At 44.7% G+C, this 24,443-nt stretch overlaps 1 protein-coding gene across 7 annotated transcripts in view; it reads right to left on the bottom strand.

Annotated features, from left to right (window-relative positions):
- Nucleotides 1-1,944: 1,944 nt before the first annotated feature.
- The window catches only part of LOC115080078 (rho GTPase-activating protein 7-like), a 249,532-nt gene continuing 227,033 nt past the window's right edge, over nt 1,945-24,443 (bottom strand). For all 7 annotated transcript variants that reach the window (XM_029584110.1, XM_029584113.1, XM_029584114.1 and 4 more), the window contains 5 exons: nt 18,712-18,826; nt 9,912-10,106; nt 5,110-5,327; nt 4,318-4,491; nt 1,945-3,356 (listed from right to left, as the gene is read on the bottom strand). In XM_029584110.1, coding sequence (XP_029439970.1) covers nt 3,242-3,356; nt 4,318-4,491; nt 5,110-5,327; nt 9,912-10,106; nt 18,712-18,826 — 817 coding nt within the window. In that variant the 3' untranslated portion in view covers nt 1,945-3,241. The remainder of the gene's footprint in view (nt 3,357-4,317; nt 4,492-5,109; nt 5,328-9,911; nt 10,107-18,711; nt 18,827-24,443) is intronic.

Here is a 24,443-nt window from a genome sequence, read left to right as displayed (position 1 = left end):
TCGGCAGCAAGCAGAGTGAGTATTTCCTACAGTAGTAGGGGGGACCTGTTAGGCAGCTTCCGGGCTAGCATGCCTCCTTGTTATGGCTGGGTAATACCTAATGAGGTGCTAATTAGGCCAGTTCCCTACCATTTGCATGCTACAGGGTTTTTTTTTGTTTGTGCTAAAGCCCTTTTTACGATACAGGGGGGAAACGCCACCAAAAAGCCCACACTAAACTTAGTGCATCAGCCCCTTACTGTATGAAGTCAATTCCAGCAAGTTCTACAGCAAAAAACATAGCAGGGGAAAAAAAAAAGTTGCTGTTTAGTGTCTTGAAGAGAAAGATGTTGAATAGTTATGACTGCAAAAATGTTTTTACGAGCAGGAAACGCCATGCCCCACAAGGAAGGTAATCTGAGTCAGTTATGGGCAAAGCTTGATATTCCTCGCATTTCACTACCTTAAGGTGCCATCTCTGGCAATTACAATTAGTGTCTTTATTTCCTGAGTAATAGGGTAAGTCCTTGCAGGGTTATGTTGGAACAATTAAAAGGAGCAGTCAGATTACTCCTCGTTGACAATTGTTTCCTGACATGCAAGATCACAAAATTTGCCAATTCTGGCATCCTGATGCTGCATGAACAGTCTTGCAATCATAAGAGGATTTGCATGGTTGTGGGCAGCAGGAAGAGAAAGATATTGGTTAAAATTTAAAAAAAAAAAATAGATTTTTCCACAGTACCTGTTCAGGTGCATTTGAGACTTGACTGAGCAGAGGTGCTGGTGTAGTTACTATCCTTCTACATGCTGGCACTAACTACTTATTTAGAAGGACAAGAACTAGAAATTCAAACCTGAATGAGTGAGCTGAAGCTTTAGTGCATGGACAGGTCAGCAAGAGGGAATGCTGAGCAGGCTGGGTGGTTGTGTAAATAAAGATATCACCAGGGGCTAATAGAACCATTGATTAGGCTACTAGGGACACTCCAGCCTGAACAGTGAGTAATTTGTAGAGTTTGAGAGGTGCTTTCTAAAATGAAACAGGACCTGCAAAACAAAGGCAGGCTAACAGCCCTTAAATCTACGTACTGAAGGAAAGAAAAGTGGGTTAATAATGATAGCAACACTGCAATAGTTGATGCGTTTCAATAAAGTTACCGGGAGGTGAACCTTTACACTAAATGACATTTTGAAGTCACAGAAGATTTAAGAAAAAAAACCCAACATTTTTTTGCCAAATGCTTCCTTCTGCAATAGGAAAGATGTCCAGCCTGTTTCAGCCCATTAGAAAAAGTAACATTAAATCTCCGGTGAAAGCATGGAGTGACGAGGGGACGGGGGTTTGCTGAAAGACGACTTCGTGGTTGGAGCTGCTGCGGCAGTTCTGCTCCTTGCAGGCCGCGTGCCAGGATAGCAGGCAGAGGCCTGGGTTTCTGGCACAAGCTGCAGGGCAAGGTACAGTAGCAGAGTTAGACCTTCTCGGACTTAAAAAAAAACAACCCAAAACTCAACCCCTTTCAGCAGTGTGGCTTCAGAAACCTGTGCAAAGAGACTCCGTTAAAGCTATTTTCCATACTCCTTACTCCTCTCCATGGGCTTGCGAGAATTCTCTCAGCATCAAGGCTGTTCAGCTTCCAAGCTCCCTTTAAAAAGGACAGCAGTGAAGATGTTTTTCTTATGTAAAGACGTTTTAACTATTAATAGACTCAATGTATTTGATACCAAATTCTAACATAAGAACATGACCACCTCAATTTTTTTTTTTTTTAATTTTTGTTTTATTAAAAAAGGTGGAGGACAGCCTCATCCTCCATCTCACATGACTCTGGACACTGCATAAAACTGTTTCCTGCACCTGTAGTAGGACAAACAAGTTTCTCTCATTAAAACTGCCCTAGCCACTGGCACCTGTGGTTAGCTCCCAGTGTGTCCCAATCAAACCTTTTGTTCATCCGCAAAATCTCAATAGGTCTGAAGCAAGATTTTAATACATCAAGATGACAAAAATGAAGCTGTTACATCCCTTATACATTTCTTTAGGAAAATATAAAACAAACATTTTTGGAAGGGACATATGTGCACAAAATATATGTACATATCCCAAAATGTAAGTGAATAGCAGAAGCAGAGCCGACTCCTCACCTTTACAGGATGGTTCATCTGACTAGGAGATCTGGCTATTTCCAGCTGATGGGGAGGTAGAAATGCCTTTCTGCAATGGCCGATGTAAGGGATAGTAGTATGAACCTCAGGACTTGGGGAATACAAACTTGTTACAGCAGTGGCTTTTCAGATCCAAAAACACTGCTAATTTTTTCTGAACTTTTCTGTTTGGATTCGGACCCCTCACTGCCATGTGCTCTAATCGAGAAAGATTCTGATTAGTACTTCCAGCATAATCTCCCTTCCAGGGTGAGCCTCCAGCGCAAACTGCTTCTGCTTCCACCAGGCCCCTACTTTCGCTACCCTCTTTTTCCCCCTTCAGCGACGGGGGGGGGGGACACCTCACCTCGCTCTAGTTGCTCTAGTTCTGCTGCCAGGATAACATCTTACTTTATTATGAAGGCTAATGCGCCAAGGCTCTTCTGTTTTAAACGTGGATTATGCAAGAAACATTCCTAAAATACTCCGACTACCTTTCTCACAACATACATGACGACACAACAGCACTTAAATCCACCCTGGGAATAAAACGTTTACCCAGCTATTCCCGACAGTGATGTAGAGGGGGGACGGAGAGAGGCCATTTCCCCGGGCCATGGTCAGTGAGCCTTCTACCTCAAACATGTGCAGTGCCGAAGTCAGCCACCGCGTGGTAGGACACGGGCTTCCCTGCACGATGAATGCAGGCTGTCCACGGATATCCACGTCGGTGCGTTTGTGGGGGAGGGGGGCGGAGCAGAGCAGTTTTCATGTGGCCTAGTTCCTAAACTAGGAAGCTGGCACAGGGCTCCTAACAATTGCAAAACAGGAAATCCTATGTTTTTTTTAAAAATGTACATTTTAAAAAGAAACATGCTCTTTGTATAAAATAACTTATTTAAATCATAATCTCATCCATGGGAGCTGAAACTTGTTTAAATATAAAATTTAAAAAAAAATAGAACGTGGATTCCAGTAGTTTGTCCTCTTATCTGGCATCTTAAAAGGTGTTGCTAGACACCATTGACGGCTTAGGTCTCCCCAGTTCCTGCTTTGGAGGTTTACATGAAATCTAATCCAGTACTGCTTTTCAGGTTGCTGCCAGGTGGGTGTAGAATCAAATGTTTGTCTCCTGGTCTGTGTTTGGCGACGTGAAGGCGTCCTTTATCCTGGCTATCTCAGCAGCACACATGTGACCAAAAACTCGGTTGTACCATTCAGTTGTCCTGCCCCTGCAAAACAAACCAAGCACATCCATGCTAAAGCCACTTGAAAGACCTGAAGTTTAGGCAGCTCACATCCTGAATACCCAAAGGCACAAACGTACAATAAGACCTTTTCAGAGAAGTTGACTGGCAGCCAGACAGAGGAGTCCGTCGCAAAACCCTTAAAATTAACATGGTCTTGTTTAAGCAGCTTAAAATTTCCATAGCATTATCCAATGATCTCTCCCTATAACAGAGGCTGGTATTCCTGTTTCAAATGTCTAAGGCAAATTGCCTTAACATCAATTGCTTAAAAAAACCTAGTATATACCGGTGTACAAAACAAGCCCTTTGCAAAGTTTATAATCCAGGAGTTGCTGCCCCCAACAACAGATTTGTAGACCAAGGAATGCATCGTTTTGTTTTTAACTCAAATGCTGCTAGCTAGGCTGGCTCAGAGAGTTACTGGGCACTGGAGACTCAAAAGTAGCGGCTCCTGCCAGATGCTTCCATGGCACAGCCTGTTCCTAGCACCCTCAGTCCCAAGGAGGGAGGGAGGTCTGCAGCATTCCCCGTCAGCTGACCTGGAGATGGTGAGGAGAGCTAGCGTTACGGGATCTGAGGAGAGCTGAAAGTATGAGGTCATACATGACTGAGGACAGGTAGCACTAGACACCCGAGGGTTTTTTTTAAGAAACAGCTGTAGGACTATCCTCAGTGGTTCTCAACCCTGTCCTGGGGACCCCCCCAGCCAGTTGGGTTTTCAGGATATCCACAATGAATATGCATGAGAGAAAATTTGCATACACTGCCTCCATAACATGCAAATTTTCTCTCATGCATATTCATTGTGGATATCCTGAAAACCCGACTGGCTGTGGGGGTCCCCAGGACAGGGTTGAGAACCACTGCTCTATACAGAAAGGGACAATTGGCACCAGCAGCATAAAATCATGATAGGCTGCTTTAAAAAACCAAAAATTCATACCTTGTATCTATCCTACAAACATGGGTGACTCTTGATTTCTGTGGCCCAGTGGCTTCTAAGAGGTGTTGGCACAAGAGAACATGTCCAAGAGTTCCACTGATCATGACCCCTTCATCATGTACTGAGGTAGCTGCCAGGACACAGGTGCCACTCTGCGGATCGGTCCGCCAAGTTCTGGAACAGAAGAACGGACACTAAAATTTCAAATTATGCAAGGGACAAAATGAAGTTTGCCATTTTCTGGTAAAACCCAGGTAGAGACAGCACAGACAATCACAACCTTCTTGCCATCTCTTTGTAGGCACAGAGATCCTACAATCTCTCTGCTACTGCTCTGCTATAAAACAGCACCCCAGAAGACTATATCATATCTCACCTTTGCTCATTTGAATGCTGGGAGACCCTGTCACCTGCAAGTGTCCCCAGCCAGTGTCTGCTAAATGCTACGAAGCAGCACGGTGCATCCTGTCGCCGAGCAAAGGTATGGGTAGCAGTTTTTTCATGGTGCAGGGTAATGTCTGTGGTTTTGGCAAAGTGTCTGATGCAAAACTAATTTGCATGCATCTGTCAGATTAAGGGATCCTACCACAAAGTTGTGCTGGGTTTTTTTTGGTTCAAAAATTGTCCCCCTCCGCATCTTATGGGTCCAAGACATGCCGCCTATAGATCTCATCCATGGAAGCTGAAACTTGCAGCTTGATCCGCAGAGTGCAGGAAGTAGATTCTCTCATGGAAAACTTGAATGTTATCAGTGACTCGGAGTAGGTTGGGCGGCACATGCCCTTTCCTTACCTTAAAACCACATACTCTCTCAGTGGGAGTGGAGACAAGCTGGCTGTCGTATAGTGATAAATTTCAGTCTCTTCATCCAAGGTTTTTATGACCTTGGCCTGAACGAGATTTGGGTCCCAGGCATGTTGTTCCCTCAGGATGTGCTGAAGAATCACTTTTGGAGAAGCTTCTATCTCTGCTGAGACCTTCCACAGCCTGACTGGATGGACATCTTCCACCTGCATGAAAAAGCCAGAGTCACTAACTCTGCCCAGACTCGAGACTTACATGAGCTGCATGAGAACCCTTTGCTGCTATTACCAGACATAAGATAGGAATATTAAGAGCTCCTCTGAGTGCTCAGCCCCAGTTACAAGTTTTCAAAAGCTCCAACTTAATCGTCCTTCTCTGAATGTATGTAAAAATCAGGCACTGTTGTGCTAACCCTAGTGCATGTGGGCATCTTAGCAATAAGAGTGCAGCATAAATATAACAAGCAGCAGACAGTTGATTTCCATTTTACAGTTATGTGGACTGTGCTTCTCTCAGTAAGACTCAAAGGTGTTAATATTCAGATGATCTGTCCAGCTAAGTTTGGGATTTATCCAGAAGATGCATGGGTTTTAAATTTCCCACCACTCTGCCTCAGACTTGTCTGGCTAACTGTTTAAAAAAATGATATGGGAAAGCCCAAAAATAAGTAAATCCAACTAACTTACCCTTTATTCAATCAATATTATTTTAAGTACAAAAACAAAATTTATCAATTTTAGAGATTCTAGAAGAAACAAATCAATGTTTAGATCTTAATGCTTCATTCAATACTGAAAAATGTAAATAAATCACAATTTTTTTAAATTTTAAGAACTAATATTGCCCCACACTTTCCTGCATCCAGATCTGGTCACCCCCAAGTCACTTCCATACATAACACACTCACCATCACTCACACAAACAAACGCTCATTAAAAACCACTAAAAAGTCATATACAGAAGAGTCCCGTGAGCAACTTCAAAAACCAATCATGGCCCTAACAAGGTACTTACCTTATAGTAATGTCCATTGGAAGCTCCAAAATGTTCCAAATGTAGTATTCCTAAAGGATTGTTTGGTGTTTAGTTTTTGTAATCTAATAAGTCACAATGTCAGCATCACATGACCAGCTTCCAAATATTTTGTATGTCCAATGAAAGGATGAAAAGCTGTAAGACAGCCCAATGCAGTGTGAGGAATATATGGCTCATCCGATTTGAGGCATTGGCTTATTATAACAGAACTGAATCCACGGTGTATCGGCGTAGAACAGCCCACTTGTGCTTCAGAAGCAGAGATCAGCCAAAGTGTTCTCACCATGGAGCAAAAGACTCCAGTTACCTTATATTGCTGAACTTGAATTCCAGAAGCGCAAGAGAACCAAGATGTACTCCCTTCTCTTCAGTCTATGAGTTTGTATTTCAGAAGCACCCAATGCATGTATTCTCCCGAAAATACATTACAGAACAAATCTAGAGCAAATATATTCTCCTGACACGGCAGCATTTTGGCCCCCTAGTGCCTGTGTCAGGGGAGTCCCACTGAGTCGTCATTCAAACCATCCACAAAGAGGCACGAAGTAAATGTGAATCATTCATGAAGAACCATGCTTTGGGTCTGCCCAGACACAGACACTAGGGTGCCAAAATGCTACAGCGTTTGGGAGACAACATGCATTGGGTGCTTCTGAAATACAAACTCATAGACTGAAGAGAAGGGAGTACATCTTGGTTCTCTTGCACTCCTGGAATTCAAATTCAATAAGGTAACTGGAGTCTTTTGCTCCATGGTGAGAACATTTTGGCTGCTCTGTGCTTCTGAAGCACAAGTGGGCTGTTCTACGCTGTTACACCATGGATTCAGTTCTGTTATAATAAGCCAATGCCTCAAATCGGATGAGCCATATATTCCTCACACTGCATTGGGCTGTCTTACAGCTTTTCATTGGACATACAAAATATTTGGAAGCTGGTCATCTAATGCTGACATTTTGTAAACACCAAACAATCAATCTAAAGTCACAAACTCTTCTTGGAATACAATTTTTTTTGAATACTATCATTTGGAATATTACATTTGGAACATTTTGGAACTTCCAATGCACATTACTATAAGTAGGTACCTTGTTTGGTCCAGAAGAGGTTTTTGAAATGGTTCACGGGACTATTTATTTATTTTGAATTCTTATATACCGACATTGACAATTTAGTGGTTTTTAATGAGTGTTTGTGTGAATGATGCTGTGTGTGTATGTATGGAAGTGTGGGGGTGACCAGATCTGGATGCAGGAAAGCGTAGGGAGGTATTACTACTTAAAATTTAGAAGAATTGTGATTTATTTACAGTTTTCAATACTGAATGAAGCATGTAGATCTTAACATTGATTTATTTCTTCTATAAATCTAAATTTGGTTTTGTACTTAAAACAATATTGATTGAATAAAGGGTAAGTTAGTTGGATTTACGTATTTTGGGCTTTTCCATGTTTTGTCATAAACAGAACAGCAGGGGTTGTCGGGGAGTTGTGTTAATAATGGCTGTTTAACCAGATATGTTTGAGGCGTTCCAGGGTGGAGTTAAGTTAGCTGGATAACTTATCCGTCTAACGGGCAGATACAGTACAGTGCGCTCCGAAGCGCACTGTTAACCTGCGTTTGGACCCGTGTGACGCGCTAGCTTTACCCCTTATTCAGTAAGGGGGTAATAGCGCGTCACACGCACGGCCAAACCCCCCCCCCCAAAACTAATAGGCCCGCAACATGCAAATGCCCCATTAGTTATTCCCGCGCGATTCAGTAAGTAAAATGTGCAGCCAAGCCACACATTTTACTTTCAGAAATTAGCGCCTACCCAAAAGGTAGACGTTAATTTCTGCAGGCACCGGGAAAGTGCACAGAAAAGCAGTAAAAACTGCTTTTCTGTGCACCCTCCGACTTAATATCATGGCGATAGTAAGTCGGAGCTCCCAAAAGTAAAAGTTAAAAAAAAAAAGTAAAATCAGCCTGCGGCTCATGGGTTGAAAACCGGACGCTCAATTTTGCCAGCATCCAGTTTCCGAACCCGTGGCTGTCAGCGGGTTTGAGAACTGACGCCGGCAAAATTGAGCGTCTGCTGTCAAACTCGCTGACAGCTGCCGCTCTGGACGCGCTAGTGTCCCTAGCGCCTCTTTTTACTGTGGGCCCTCATTTGAATACTAAAATTGCACATACCAGAGAGTGGCCTATGCGCGTGCCGGGAGAGCAGGCGCTCTCCCGCGACTTTTACTGTATCGGCCTGTAAGTCTGGCCATGCTGGAGAGCAACCCTAAAGATAGCTGGATACGTTTATTCAGCAGAGCACCTAATCAGCAACACCAATTTATCTATCTTTAGCCTGAAAAACTGTCCGCTCGCCGTGCTGCTGAAAATTGGCTTCAAAGCAGTTCACAAGAAACAAAACTTCAACCTAATAAGACGTCAAAATAGGATTTAAAAATATTAAATTCCAATTCTGATCCTGCATCCCCTCTCGCGCAGAGAAGGGCATAACTGGCCCCAGTATCTCACATGGAGGGAGGCGCAACCTTAATATTTTCACAAAAGCCATTTCCCTGGTTACACAGTGGGGGGGGGTGTCTGAAAAACGGCCCACCCTGCATGCGAGGTGACGTGCCCACGAGGAATCAGCAGTGGACTTAGGTCAGAAGGGGCAATAACCCTCAGAGGTCTGCATTTCCTCAGGGAAGAAGCATCCGCAGATGCCTGCGGGCTCCTCCTCCCTCCCAGACACTTCTGAAAGGGACCGTGCACGTACATTTTGCCTGAGAGCTGGTGCCGAGACCGCAGGGGAGAAGAAGTTCTCAGACGGGGCCACTACTCCCGGAGCTTTGAAAACTGCCCCCCAAAGCATATAAAATAGCAGGAGAAACAAAGAGCTGAGGAGGAGCAAGATGCGAGCATTTTCATAGTTTGAAGACTTTGGCTGGAGCGGTTGCTTTAAGTTAATTTATATCAAAATTAAGCTCCTGGAGAGTAGGAGGCTCTGCCAGAACTGCATGTTGGGTCTGGCATTGATCAGGGGACGCGCTTGTCAAGGCCGGCTTTGCCGTGGCGATTACTGTGGGAAGGCAAATACTGGTGGGACGTGGAGGGTGGTAGTGAAAGGTTTCTCTTAGGCCCAGCGCTGCCATCTTTTTTTCTAGTGGGAAGCAAGAAAGATCTTCGCAGCCACACCAACCTCCTCCCCTCCCAACCTTCAATATCTAAGGCCTTCCAGTTCCTTCATTTTTATGCACGGAATCGCTCATTTGATAAAACCGGTGGTTTCCCATATAGAGAGGCAGCCCACAGGATATAGTGCACGCTCTCCGTGAGGAAGAGAGATAGCAACATTGTGCAACCAAGGGCCATGAAAGTATATATAACATACAGACAAAAGCCATCTGTTTTCATCAAATAGCAGGTCTGATTACAACTGGTTAGTGGGAAGCAGCCACGCAGCAAGTTCAGGGCACAATTCAGCAGGACAGCTTCCCCGGACCGGTGGGTGGCTGGCTTATGCCCTCCCTACTCCAGCCAGTGCCCATGCACAGCCATTTTTAAGAAGCAGAAAACATTAACACAAGGCACGCATCGCTCTGAGCAGCAGCCCGAGCCAGACACTAAAGGCGGGACTCCAGGTTGGTGCTGCAGAGCAAAAACCACCAAAATGAGGACATCAGCTGGAGACTGCCCGTCCTTAGGAAGAGCTCCACAGACCTGAGCACCCCTCGGGTGGGAGGCTCAGACGTTTCTCAGCGGCGAGATTTTACCTTCTTGTATGCCAGCTCCACGTGGCCCGGGCCCGAGCAGACCGTCCAGCTTCTGAACTTGTCTTTCGAGTCACGCAGCAAATTCTGCATGGAGCTCTCCAGGAAAATCAGGGTGGCGGAGTGTGGCATGGGGGCGGCTGGAGCAGCCTCGCAGGGGAACGCGCCACAGTACTGATCGACGCAATAGTCGGGCAGCTACAAGACAAAAATAAGAGGTAATGCTGCATCAGCAATCTCATCAATCTGAGCGGCAGCAGGAGTCTTCCCCTATGGTAATAAAACTAAGATACCAACAATGTTTAGCATCACATTGCTTTCACCAGATTGAAAGTCCTTTTTGAAAATGGAAAAAACCCAACATTCTTTGCTTATAGAAAAAGGGCTTTATTGAATAAGATCCCGAATGTTACAATCAGTATTAAAGATTCCACTCTTTCACGTTTCCTTATATGCCTAAACCCCTAATGTGACCTTAATGCAGGTAATTCTGCATTGCCTACTAATTCCTAACCCTACAAAAAAGGGTCCCAGGATCACAAATGAACCCTTGCATAAAAAAGGCACAAGAAATATTCCCGCTATGGGTGGTCCTATGGGAGAATGCTGCTTTCTTACGGCTGCTGTGACTCTGTGAGGACATTTTGATAACCACTGTACATTCTCTGCTGTCCATAATGCTGCCCCCCCAGAGACTGTAAATATAAAAATGTACTGAATTTTCTATAAGACCTTAAGGGAGACTTGTGTCAAGAAAAGGAACACATATAAAAGATACTGCCCTCCAAAGAAGACATCCAGTTTCAGTTACAGACATTAAGCCAAAAGACTCCTGGCATATATCAAAGCTTTCCTCAAGATGTAGTGGCCTAAGCACGCTGTGGTAGCCTCTTGAAATGATCACTCATGCATTGTTCTTCTGAATGCACCACACACAAGAGCTGTGTTCTGAAATTAATTCTTCAGTCAGCCCAGTCCATACCAGTGGGTCATGCACACCAGCCAGCAAACGGGAGGCAGATCAGGCTCGCTGATGCATCTGTACCGACACCAGCCTGTGGGTTTTTCTATCTGCATGCATCCTGTGCTCTGGGCACAGGCCTGAGGCTGAAGAGGAGAGTCCCACAGAGCTCCTGAGACAGACCAGCTCTCCCCTCCCTCACCTGAGCAGGGCCAAGTAGCTACGGTGGGAGCTGGGGCAGCTCCAGGGGTGACTGTGGGGTGTTCACGCCCTCTGTTGAGCAGTCCCGAACCAGGGGGGCTTCCAGGAGGGTAAGGCAGAGACTTTTCATCCTACTCCCCCTCTCCCCCATCAGTTATTTTCCCTCTGTCCAGTGGGATACCTCAGATACCTGTTTCTTTAAACCAGCATTAATAAAAGGAGAGAAAACAAAACAAAAAAAAGACCAGAAGGCGCAGGCCAGCAGACAGAGCTGCAGGGAGGCCCTGTTTCAGTAGCCCACAGCAGGGCAAAGAGCTTGGGAGGCCTTGAATTGACGAGTCCTTTTTGGCTTCTGCTTGGGGGGGGGGGGGGGGAAAACTGTATTTATTTTTGCAGCACCACTGAACACAATTAAAATGGGTACTGGCTGGGCAGAGGAGAAGATCTGCACTTTGCTCTGCTTGTCATCTCCGCATGTGCAAGCCGAAGCCTCCAGGTTGTGCCAGCTGAGAAACCCACCTACCAATTCATACCTGCAGGGAGGGTGGGTTGGCAGTTCTGGTGGAAAGAGCCCATTGGGGCCAATTCCCTTGCTTCTCTGGAGGCCCTGGTGGCCGTGTTGCAGTCACAGGACATTGAACAAGATTGTGTTCTTCCTCTAAGCAGAAGGCTTGCCAGGGGGACAGGAAGATTTAGGCTTGCAAACTAGTCCACTGATGTTTGCTGCCACCATGTTGGGCATGGCCTCATTGCCTTGGGCAAACTTTATTTTTTTATAGTGATATGCAGGCACTTTGCATGGAGCAGAGTGCTAGGCAGGCCGTGCCAGCTCCTTCTCCCTTCTGCACCCTTAAGGAAGCGAGCCGGTGCAGCTATGGAAAAGCCAGTGCCAGTGGGCAATCTGTCAAGTCAGAGGATTGCCTAGATGGACTTCATATGGGAGGCAGTGACAAGGGTTTGAAAGGATGAAAAGTTCCCCCCAGATGGTGTCTATGTCATAAGGATAAATTGATGTCCCCGATTTCTCTGTCTCTGCACATATTACAAATTGCAGAGTGCAAGGGGGAAGTCCACAGTTCCCAAAGATCATCCTATTATGGCCAGTTTATGAAAATCACCACCACTAGGCGGTACAGGATTTGACTGATTTGGAATGGAGTGCCCCGGACTTTTACAGACCAGGGTACTGATACACAGACATTTTTTAGTTCCTTCAGAACCCTGGAGTGTATACCATCCGGTCCAAGTGATTTACTACTCTTCAGTTTGTCAATCAGGCCTACCACATCTTCTAGGTTCACCGTGATTTGATTCAGTCCATCTGAATCATTACCCATGAAAATCTTCTCCATTACGGGTACCTCCCCAACATCCTCTTCAGTAAACACCGAAGCAAAGAAATAGTTTAGTTTAATCTTTCCGCTATGGCCTTATCTTCTCTAAGTGCCCCTTTAACCCCTCGATCATCTAACGGTCCAACTGACTCCCTCACAGGCTTTCTGCTTCGGATATATTTTAAAAAGTTTTTACTGTGAGTTTTTGCCTCTACGGCCAACTTCTTTTCAAATTCTCTTAGCCTGTCTTTTCAGGATCCTAGCCAAATCTAGGCCGCAACCTAAGCCCACAGCAAAGGTTAAGACATCCCCCCCATCTGCTGGAGACATCCCTCTGTACTGACATTAGCCTGCCATTAAAAAGAAATATCAGCGAGCCTTTAATGTGTCTCCATCTACTCAGCTGCCTGGCATGCATTACCCATTGGTAATGGCCCGGCCTGACTGGATGAAGAGGAAAAAATGTATTACCAAGTAATCTGTTTCATATTTTGCCTTTCATCCAAACAGGATCTCAACAAGGTTTACATTGACAGAAAAAGTTACAGCCACCTCCAGCACATGGATTGCACAGACCTTTCCAGAGAAGAAAGGGAAAGGGAACAAGGTTACTTTTCTTAGCCAATTATGGGATAGGAAAGTGACCTGCACGAGATTATCTCAATAAATTCACATTTCAGGACGTCTCTTGGTTCTAACCACTAGACCAGACACTCCCTCTAATGTCCATTTAGAAATAAAACAAGTTTTCACCTTAAAATAGCAAAAATGCACATTGAACGAGGTAGGAACAATTCTGTACAAGAAGTTGCATGCAGCTAGAGTTCCTTCCCCAAAGAGCTTAGAATGCAAGTTTCAAGCACAGGGAGATTAGCAATAGTGAGTGGTGAAGGAACTTGTCAACACTAATGGCCCTGCTTAGCTCTTTATAAAATGCAGCCCTGGTAACGTTCTGCACTGTATGACACTTCTTTTACATCATTGCCCCAAGGAGGACTTGGTGTAAATTTAGAGACCAGATGTGATCAGAAATGACAGGAGGGGGCAAGTTAATGCTTATTCTTTTCCACATAAAAACCAAACACAAGCTAAACCCACTCCCAGCAAGGCAGGGTATCAATGCAAGATAAAGAATACAAACAGGGTATCAAGCTGACTTATAAGCAGCACCTGCCTCCCAATCTGGAAGCAAAACTCTTAAAGCCTTTCAGAACAGGTCGGGATGTGACCAGGTTACGCCAGCTTGCTTTGAAACTCCATGCACACGGTTACATGGAGCTCTGTGCCAGAATTTACATGCAGACCGATGTCACAAAGTACCCGTGTAAGTGCCAACTGTGCCCAGAATTTTACCGGGTGCTCTCGCACGGTTTTCTCTAGAGCCACGTCTGGGGGTAAAGCAGTGGGGAAACTCTCCTGCATGGAGCAGGCGCGTTTCTGGGGAAGGGGGGTCTGGACATCTGGGCAGAAAGCCGTATTGCCAGAAAATATGCGCACAAAACATAGCAGGCACCATTGTGTGTGCGGGTGATTTTGGTGGCATCATTTTCAAAGCAAATACGCGTGGACAAGTCCATTGTGAAAACTGGGATTAAAAACCTTATGTGCAACGTTACCAAATGACCTCCAATGTTCAAATAATCTTAAGAACCAGAGAATGTGCATTGCCAGCAGCGGCCGAGGGCATCTCCAGACCACGGAGGTCCACGCAGGATGCAATATGAAGCAGGTCCAGGAGGAGAGACCGAAACCATGGCCACAGGCAGAGATGTGCATTCCCCACGCTGTCAGAAGATTTTCTGAATATTAACGAGGAGGAAGAAAAGATGAATTGAAGGGTATACGATTACAACCTGGGAGATGCGCCTCACTTGTGGCACACGAAAGCGAGTTGGTTACCTTTATAAAGGATTTTATTTAGGAACTCCACCCTTCAAGTTTCTGCCTGGTTTAGTTTACACTTTATCCGTATCTCCCATACGGACATTTCAAGGCGCGCAGGGAAAACCCGGTTTCTTGTGCATAAGCGATCTTAGGACCCAGCTCTGCCCATGCTTTCATGTTTTGGGGGGCGGGCTCTGGATTTCCATATACACTTTCAGTTTTTCTAAGTCTGCATGCAAATCTGCAATGCGCAGAGTCCGTGCCACGTGCAATTTTATGCAAATAAAAGCAGCTTGGAAAATTCGGGCTGAAGTCCCCCTGACTTTATCCTCCTATGCAGGCTGTTTGCAACTTGAGGAGATACATTTTTCAAACAAAAGATTTTCTGAAATATCTAGATCCTCTCCAAAACCGAAGTCCTAAATCTCTCTGCTCAATTCCTGAGCTGAAGCTGGGAAGTACGACCGGGTCACCTGGCAGAGCAGGAGCTCAGGCCCCAGAAAGGCTGCTGCAAACATACAGAGCACTGCAGCCCACTCCCACTATTTTATTTTAAATCCAGCGTGGCAAGGGCAAGCCACTGAGTGTGGGCCAGTCAGCCGTCACCCTGCTTGCCAGCTCTGCTGCAATAGTTGGGGCTAAAGGGAATTAGGGGCTATTAAATGAGGAAAATGTCCCAGCTCCTGGTTCCGTAACCACAGAGGATGCCAGTTTTTTTTTTTATTTATAATTTTTCAAATTATAACATTTACAATCAAATGGTATAATCATGAATACAGATGTTTCAATAAGAAAACACTTTAAGAGAAATGAAGAAAAAAGCGAATAAATCATTCTAAGAAACAACTGATCTAGCCCACATCTAGGAGAGAAGAGGGAGAAAATGATTAAGTGCCAATTGTCATTCACATATCACATCCTAATTCCTTGTCCTACTTAGATTTTTGAGCCTTATCCCTTATAAAGCGCTGAAGCTGAGAGGGATCAAAGAAAATAAACTTATTAGTTTCATAAGTAATTTGACATTTGCACGGAAACTTTAAAAAGTATGTAGCACCTATATCCAAGACTGCTTGCTTTAAAGATAGAAATTGTTTCCTCCTTGCTTGGGTTACTCGAGACACGTCTGGAAAGACCTGTATCTTTTGCCCACAAAAATCGAAATTTTTATTTTGGAAATATTTATTAAAAAATAAATCTATCTTTTTTCAATGAAAAAGTAATAAGCAAGGTGGCTCGGGATGCTATATTATTTAAAGAATCTTCGAGAAAAGTTGATACCCCAGGACTTTCTAGAATATCAACTCCTCCTTCCTCAGCCTGAGTTGCTTTCTTTTGGGGTAAGTAATACATTTTAGAAATTATAGGGATACTCTGAACTTCATATGAAAGAATTTCAACTACATACTTCTTAAACAGTTCAATTTCTGACATCGATCTGGATATTGGAAAGTTTAACAAACGAAGATTATGAGATCTCATTTCGTTCTCCATAAATTCCATTCTAGTATGTAGTGACAAGTTATCTTTTATGAAAGAAACATTGGTTGCTTGTATATTCCTAACCACTGGGTTCAAATTTGCCACAGCTTGCTCCATTTTATCCACTCTATTATCTAATTCCATCAGTTTCTCTCTTGATTCCACTGAGAACTTATGAACTTTTGAAACCGTCCCAGAAAGTTTTTTTATCAAAACTCATCAACCTCCATAAGTCCAACATTGATACATTTTCTGGTTCAAGTATATCTTCTTCTAGCATGTTATCAAATTCAAATACTGATGGACATAGAACACTGATATTATTCGCTGTGGCCTCGCTACCCTGATTATTTGCTCCTATTAAACTATTGCCCTCATGATTGCTTACCACACTTGTCTTAGTGTGATTTGCATTCTCTTGAAGGGCAATATTAACTCCAACCAGTGAACCTTCCATAGTAGGCAACAAGGTAGGATGTTGTAGGGACTTGGAGGCTAGAGGGGCCCCCGTAGGGGTATCCCCCTCTGACAATCCTCCTTCAATGGATTCCCGCAATCTAACTATGTGGGAATCCATGGGTCCTATTCTTTTTGACATTGGAGACGTTGGAGATGAAGTATGTGTTTTACTTTTTTGTTTCTTACCCATATTACTTTTTCTACCAGGGGCGCGCCCCTTTGGCACGCGGCTTCGGCAGCGCGCCGGCGGCTGCGCGCCGCAGTTCACTGATCTTTATAGTCCCGCGGGGCGCCTCCCGCTGACATCACTTCCGGGTTCCGCCCTCCAGCCGGGTCTCACCTCGAAGGTAATCTTTGCTCTCCGATATTACAGGAAACAAAATTTAGAGGGCTTTTCTCCGGCACTGAGTCCTCCTCCCTCAGCTCCCGAGGATGCCAGTTCTAATTCAACTGCAATGCCAAAGGAGCAGGAGGAAGCTGCAGGACCAGTAAGAAATCTGTATCCTTCCACAGCAACATTTAGCAATGGCAGAAACTAAGAACAGGAGAGAACAAGCTGCACAAATGCATTAATCGGGGGTGTTCCCCCCTCAGTCTCATTGAGTTCAGGTTATTTTCAACAGGATCTCTTGTTAGAGAATGGGCGACCTTCACCTCATCTGTGTACTTTGCAGAGAGTTACTGTGCACACAGATTTTCCGTGGCACATTGGAATACTCACACATTTTATGAGGTTGATATTCAGACTCCAGATAGCTGGATGAGTCCTACTTAACCGCCTATCTAGCAGCTGCTGAATAGCTAGTTAGCTGGATAAGTTGGTGGGCAGATCAGGGTGGCACTACTTAGCCAGATTAGTAGTGATATTAAAACTTAGATAGCCGAATAAGTTAAGTCAGGCCTGTTCAAAAGCACAGCCATGGCTCCTGAATATCCCATCCGAGTCAGCTGGATATCCACCCTTACTTTTCTGCCACCCTTCACCTTTCTTACAGAGGATAACATTTTCTGGGAAGATGGCCGTTCACTAATTCTTCATCCAGCTAAGCTATCTGTGCTGAAATTTAGGGCATTGTGTGCTGTCCTGCCAATAAGCTGTGTGTGCACGAATGCTCAGGAGCTTGTCATTCCTCAGTGAGAACGGAGCAGCAGGCCAGGGTCTGGTATTGAAGGATAAAACTGCATTTATTTTTCCAGAAAGAAGCAAAATTCCTGGCAGCCACATGAAGAAGTCTCTGAAGCTGCTGACCACTTATTCTCCAGCACAAAACAATATCTTCTCTTTCCAAAAAGCTACAAAACGTGCATTTGCAGTTTGGTACAGGAGGGAAGCAGCAGCAGTGAGAACAAACTACTAATAAGTGTGCTGAATCTGTTCGGAAGAGATTTGCCTGTGGTCAGGCAAGTTGCACGGAGAGCAAAGGTATCTCCTGCCCTTCCTGCCGCGCTCTCTCATAATCAGGCCGATGCAATATAGTGCGCTCAGCTGGGCACACAGCGTGACATGCGCATCCAAAACCCTTGATGCAATAAGGGGATTAGCGCATCCAAGAGACGCATCACTAATAGTGCTCATCACATGTAAATTCATGTTGATGAGGCTATTAGCTGATACCCACCTAAGCAAAAAAAAAAAGTGCGTCAGGCACATTTTGTTTTTTACTCAAAAATGAAATGCCTGTCCCGGAGCACACGATAATTCTTAAGGAGCCCCTTAAGTTAAAAGAAAAGCAGAACATGCTTTCATGTATTCCTCTGACTTAATATTGTGGCGATACGAAGTTTGAGGAACAGAGAAAAGGAGCAAGGGAAAAAAAAAGTGTCACCAGTGGCCAAGTTAGAAAAAAGGACGCTCAATTAACGAGCACAGCTGTGCACAGGTTAGAAAAATGGACACTAGGAAGATTGAGCATCCGTTTTCCTAACCCGCACTGACAGCCACCTCTCCTGAGTGCCAGATGCCAAGGAGGCGCTAGGAATGCAAAATATCCCCAGTGCCTTTTTACCACGGCAGCAGGGATCAGCGCGCGCTTTAGGAGAGCGGGTGCTCAGTCACGAGCGCCAACACTGCATCGGCCCGATTCTGTTTATTTCTTCTCTACAGATACTGAATATGAAAAGGACCCATTTCTATATACTATGGATTCCGTTTTAAATCCGTACTAGTGGATGCATTGCACTATACTCACAGTGCTTGCCTATTCTGTTATGTAGTGCATTCACCGTCTTTGTACAACCTTTCTGGATAAGGGTCCATCTGTACCTTCCTAGTCTTTCTGCACGCCCTACAAAAAAAAGACGTATGCTTCTCCACCTATGCACATTTTTAGAAAGAGATGTGTTCACAAAGCCTGCCCTCTCTTGATATCGGGGCAGTGAGCACAATCCACCTCTCGCTTCTTCCAGAATTAGGAGGTCTGGTTAGGGCGCACATTCTGCGACGTGCACGGAGCATGCTTTCTGGGGACTCCCTGCTCTGTACCTGGAAAAGCCTGCTGCCCTCGGCTATCATGTGCGCCAGACCTTGAGTCGCAGCCAGGTTTTCACTCAAGTCCCTCTGATCTGGTTTCCCCAGGCTGTATTTCCTTTGGCTGGACCTAGAACACAAAGAAAAAGCAAACCGTTCCAGAACAGAAGCAAAAAAACGCATCTTATTTTATATCCCCTCCAGTCTCCCCATCCCTCCCTGCGGCGCACGGACGCAAGTCGCTGGCTGATGGGCATGCGTGGCCTGCCTTGCTGCGACCCCCTACATCCGTTATGGTGTCCAGTGGGGGAAACAATGCTTCAGTTTTAAAAAGGTTAACGAGTTGCCATGGTGTTGCTGCCCCACTGCGTGACAACCGCCAATATCTTTTAGGAATTAGACCAATTCTAATCGCATCCCTGCTATTGCACGACAGACACAGCAAGGACAAGGATTTCACTGCATACTGAACACGCAGCCATTTTGCCAGCAGGCACCGCTGCGTGCTAGACGAGGACCACCCCCAGCCCCTTATCTTCCAGATAATGGGATGTGACCACGGTAAAGCACTCATTTGTGACAAAGACACTGCATGTCACACTAAAATGTGCTAAAACATTCTGTAGTCAAACTGAAATAACAGACTATCAAGTATTTAGGGCCACAAAAATAGTGCCAAGCCTTTTCCATGGAATAAAAAGGAAGGACACTGTGTGAACATATGAAGCTGCAGGGCTGGTAAGCTCAAAGAGGAAAGACCAAAAGGAGTTTTTCACCAAGAGAGAGCGGAGCTAAAACAGTAGCAGAATTCAAACACCCATCAATGGCTGAGCAGTAGGCTGTGACCCCAGGACAGCCAGGGTTCAGATCCCACTGCCGCTCCTTGTGACCTTGGGCAAGTCACTTCATTCTCCATTGCCTCAGGCACCAACAGATTGTGAGCCCTTGGAAGTGAGCTGGTGGTTTGGACAGAACCAGGATAAGCAGTGGCTTTCCCCCGAGTCTGCACAGTGACAGTGGCTTATGGACTTTTTCTCCAGGAACTTGTCCAAACCCTTTTTTAAATCCAGTCATGCTAGCTGCTTTTACCACATCCTCTGGCAACAAATTCTACAGTTCAATTGTGCACAGAAAGTGAAAAAAATATTCAGATTTGTTTTAAATGTGTTAACTATTAGCTTAATGGAGTGATGCCTAGTTTTAGTATTTAAAAAAAAAAAAAAAAAGTGTAAATAACTGTTCCCTAGTCACCTGTTCCACCCTCATTCAAGATTTTATAGGCCTCTATCAGCCACCTCTTCTCCAAGTATGGCATCACCTCTAAAGGGGAGCTGTTCCATCCACTATCATTTTGTGTTGCCTCTATCTTTTCTAGCTCCACTCTCTTTTTGAAATGGGATGACCAGAACTGCATATAAGAATCAAGGTGCAGTCACACCATGAATCAATGCAGTGGCATTTTATTTTCCATCCCTTTCCTAATGATCCTTAGCATTGTATTGGCTTTTTTTGACCTCAGCCACACACGGAGAAGGATTTTGGCATACTGTCCTCAATGTCATTGTAATGACAGAGCTCCTTCCAGAACCCCTGCAGTCATGGGCACTCCGTCCGGTCAGCTGTACAGTGGAACTCCCTTCCCAGTCCAGGCTGACCTGGGGAATGGAAGACCTGACCAGCATCAGGCCACTGGCGAAGCCAGCATGCGTAAGTGACGCAGCATGGTGACGGAAGGGTAACAGGATAGGATTTTGGCTTCCTGCCCTCCGCAGAGGCAGTATCAGGTTCAGAGCGCCCAGTTCCAGATGTTGAAAATCAGAGGAGCGACTGAAGAAGGGACAATTGGAGTCAGGAATACAAAGGAAGCAGTTTAGAGGTTCTCACAGCTTTCCAGACACATGCAGGGACCGATTTAGGATTATGGAACCCATAGGCAGAAAACGGGAGGGGGTGGGGATTTCACCACTGGAAATGAAAGATTAGTGGGACAGTCCCAGTTTTTGCCTTCAGACTTTGGCACCCTAGGCACTTGCAATGCCTAAATCCAGCTGAATGCATGAGTCTTGGAGATATTCGGTTCCTCCCTCCCCGGGTGGCATCCCTGAACACCCACCAACCCAAGGACTACAGGGACATCTCCTTCAGTGCTCTCACAGGCCAGCAGGGGCTGCCGTGGTAGCGGTCACCATCTTCCTTCCAGGCTTGGCCCTGTGCCATGTCTTGGCTTAACCCCAGGCAGTCTGCATGCCTCCTGGCTCATATCTGGCCGGTGCTTATGTGCAAAGAGCACCGCTACTGCCAGCTATCAGCTTCATATGACCTCATTAGCACCTTCTCCCATTAACATTATCTTGGCACATTCCTGCTTGAAACACGGGCAGCTGCCTTAAGCACCCTTCAGGCTGTTCTCTGGAATCCAAAAAACTTCTTAGATTATCATTCTGACTTCAAAGGGCAGTGAAGTAACACATTAAACTACTATTTAGCTGAACCCATAGTTCAAAGTGAAGAGGGAGAGATAAGAAGCAAACGTTCATGTCAGCATGCCGATAGAAACGTTAAGATGAATCCAAGCCTTCCAGTAGAAAGATTCATGCCAGAGGCTTAATCCTAGGTGATGTCGTACAGCTCAGCAGCTCTCAATCCTGCTGCAACTGATTTCAGCAGACTGCTGGACAGAACGGCTAAATGAGGGGGCTTGCACTGTGCGTAACTTGACGGAATTTTCCCTTCACTCCATTTCTCATTTGGAACAGCCATGACTTCTCCTGTACAAGACGTACAGGAGGCGCCATGAGTCAGTAGGAAAGCTGGAGCTACCGCCCTCCCTCCTTCCCCCCTCAACCCTGCTATCATCCCAGCACCTAAAAACATGCTAGCAGCCATTGACATTCCCCCTCCCATCCACTTGTTTCCCTAACTAAATCTTTAATAACTGTGATATGTTAACTGTTAACACTATTCAATATTATATACCTAAGATATATTTTAACATGTTGACCTTAGAGTCCTTAGTTACAAATTCCCTCTTTGTTACTCCTCTTGCCATTTATCTGTTATAGACGTATCTTGTTACAACCATGTTCAATGAAATTGTTCTATGTATAATTTATGTTCTAATGTAAACCAGGGTGAAGGCTATCGCTAAACCTCGGTATATAAAAAGCTCCAAATAAATAAATAAATTAAAGGTGCTAAGCCTGGTGTATTTAAGAGTTCAGGCAAGCTTGGGACAGATACAGAGCACAGTGGGAGAACAGGGTTGGGAGGTTACTCCCATCGCTCCCGCAAGGGGAGAGACTGATAGGGAGAAAAGGCCTAAAGGTCATGAGGTCTCTCTCTTCCTAACAGGCACGCATACTAATAATGTTTTGCCCTATGTTTCTCTCATGCGGTCTGGGCTGAAGATGCTATTTTCTTTGCAATTTTGTTTGATTTTTTTATTTTTATTATATTTTATGTTGCTTTAGCTGTAGATGCCATCTCCTTTGTAATTTTATTCATTTTGATGGTTGTCAATTTTTAAATATTTTATGGATTTTATGATGTATGTTTTATTGTTAGCTGCCTAGGGCTTTGTGCATAGGTGGCATATAAATAAATGAACCAAGGGGTAGCTGAGTGGGAACCAGTAGTTTACAACTCTCCAGAAACCTAGGAGGTTGATGCCAGCAGGTAGGTGCTGACCAGGTACCAGGCAGCAAGGCCATAGGGCAAACAACAGCCTTGCTAGCTTTGCTGTTACAAAGCTTCATGGGGGAAGAGGAGTTGGGTATTAAGGTTTGCGAACTTTTATCCTAACCTGTTCAGGATGGTTATAAAAAATGACTTTGCTAAGAAATGATATCCTATAAGCAATCAAGCTTCTACTGCTGGCAACTAGAAGAGGGAAGGGCCAACTGGTCTTTATCTGCTGTTAAGATCTATAATGGCGGCCAGCAACCCCTGTACTTCAAGGTAGAAGCTGCTGCCATACCTTTATAAGGAGGTAAACAGAAATGGTGCTGAGCATGGTTTATTTCCTAAAAATGCACCAAGCAGATGCTCAGAGGCACTGAGTTCTGTCCTACTAATGCTGTAAGAAAGGGAGCCTGCAAGTCTACACAGAGTTTCAGTCGCAGCTATGACAAGAACAGAATTCCTTCTTACATTGCAACAAAGCTTGTGCTATGAACGCTTGCACAAGGGATCAAGCCACAGGTGTAGGGGACACTGCATTCAGTAGAAGAGGGGCCCCTGTACATTTAACACTAGAGGAGGCAAGCGCTAGATGAAGGGAGGGGTATCTCAGGAGCAGAGGGCAAACGTAATCTTCAAGGCGTTTTTTTTATTTCCTCTCTTTCTTACTATGCCTACTGATTTGCTAAAAGTTTAACATCTTATAATCAGCTGGATCTGTGCGAGGTAGAGTCTGCCCCAGTGCATTATGGGTCAATCTTCCAAGAATTGTCTATGCTTCTAGCTCTGGTCAAGCAATGCAGGAAAGACTGGGAGAGGATTTAGTGGCCAGGGCAGTGCTGGATCACAGCTGGAAGCAAGAGAGAAAGGGGGGGAAGCCACCACCATCTCAGAAGAGTTTTAGAAAGATGAAAACCTACTCCAGAAACAGGTACACACAGCCAACATATGCCAGTGGAAGGCCTTACCTCAGCGATGTTATGTTAAAGTGGCCATTGGGTGTGTAATGCTCATTTACAAAATCCATCCTTATGGGAGACATTTTCCTGCATCTTAAAGGACTTTTTTCCCTTGTTAACTGCTGATCTGGAAGGTAGTAGGCATTTGGGAAAGGCAGCGTGGCTGCTGGCCTGCTCCTTGGAGGAGAACCGCAACTAGAAAATCCTGACACTGCAGTGTTTCAGTGGGGAAAGTTGCAGTTGCAGTTTCCCACTGGGGAAAAAAGAAGTCCTTTTCTTTTTTCCCCAGTGGGAATGCCATTTGGTTTCCAACAATGGCCAATCCAGGTCACAAGTACCTGGCAGGGTCCCAGGAATTCTCAGAAGATTATACAACTTGTACTGGTATTAAGTTTATGTACTTTGGAAGGCTGAAGAGTCAAATAGACTCGGGTTTCCAAACTTCAGGTCTAGGGGCCCTCAATCAATCAGGTTATAAGAATAGGAGACTCGCTTTGTTTACAGTAAGTAATCCCATTTTATTTAAAAAAAGGATAGATTAAAAGTTGAGACTAAGATAATTCAGGGGTTGTTGGCAAGTATCATTTTCTTTATAGGTTTTTGATATTGTTCCCCTGACACAGGTATTGTATATGCTGAAACACTGCAGTGTCAGGATTTTCTAGCTGCGGTGATAACTGAAGCCCTAAAAAGTACAAATGTATGAAGGTGAAGTCAAATCTCACTGTTTAAGGCTGTAGCAACAAGAAACCGAAGCCTGAGGAATTGCAAGCATAAGCTTTTGTTACAAAGTTGGAGTCCTCCTGTTTCAGAGGGCTGGGATTAAAATTCACAGCTTCATCTTAGGATATGAATTTGAACATTTCCTTCATCTCAAAGGTCTGCTTTCAAAGTTTATCTTTTAGTTAGGATTTATAACTTTGTATTTGCACATGAATTCGAAGATCTCCATTTGAGAGATTAATTTCAAGGTTTATCGTACTGTATTGTGTTTTCAAGACATGTAAAGACTGGAGTGGCTGCTTTCGACTATTTGCAGCTCGTATATTAATATGGAATTTTGTATAAGAGGGCAGATGAGTATAGTGCAAATGTGGAGGAGTGAAAATT

The sequence above is a fragment of the Rhinatrema bivittatum genome, chromosome 18 (genome assembly GCF_901001135.1).
Source record: "Rhinatrema bivittatum chromosome 18, aRhiBiv1.1, whole genome shotgun sequence".
Taxonomy (NCBI): Eukaryota; Metazoa; Chordata; class Amphibia; order Gymnophiona; family Rhinatrematidae; genus Rhinatrema; species Rhinatrema bivittatum.
The sequence above is the reverse complement of the archived record's forward strand: the minus strand, read 5'-3'. Positions and strand labels throughout refer to the sequence as shown.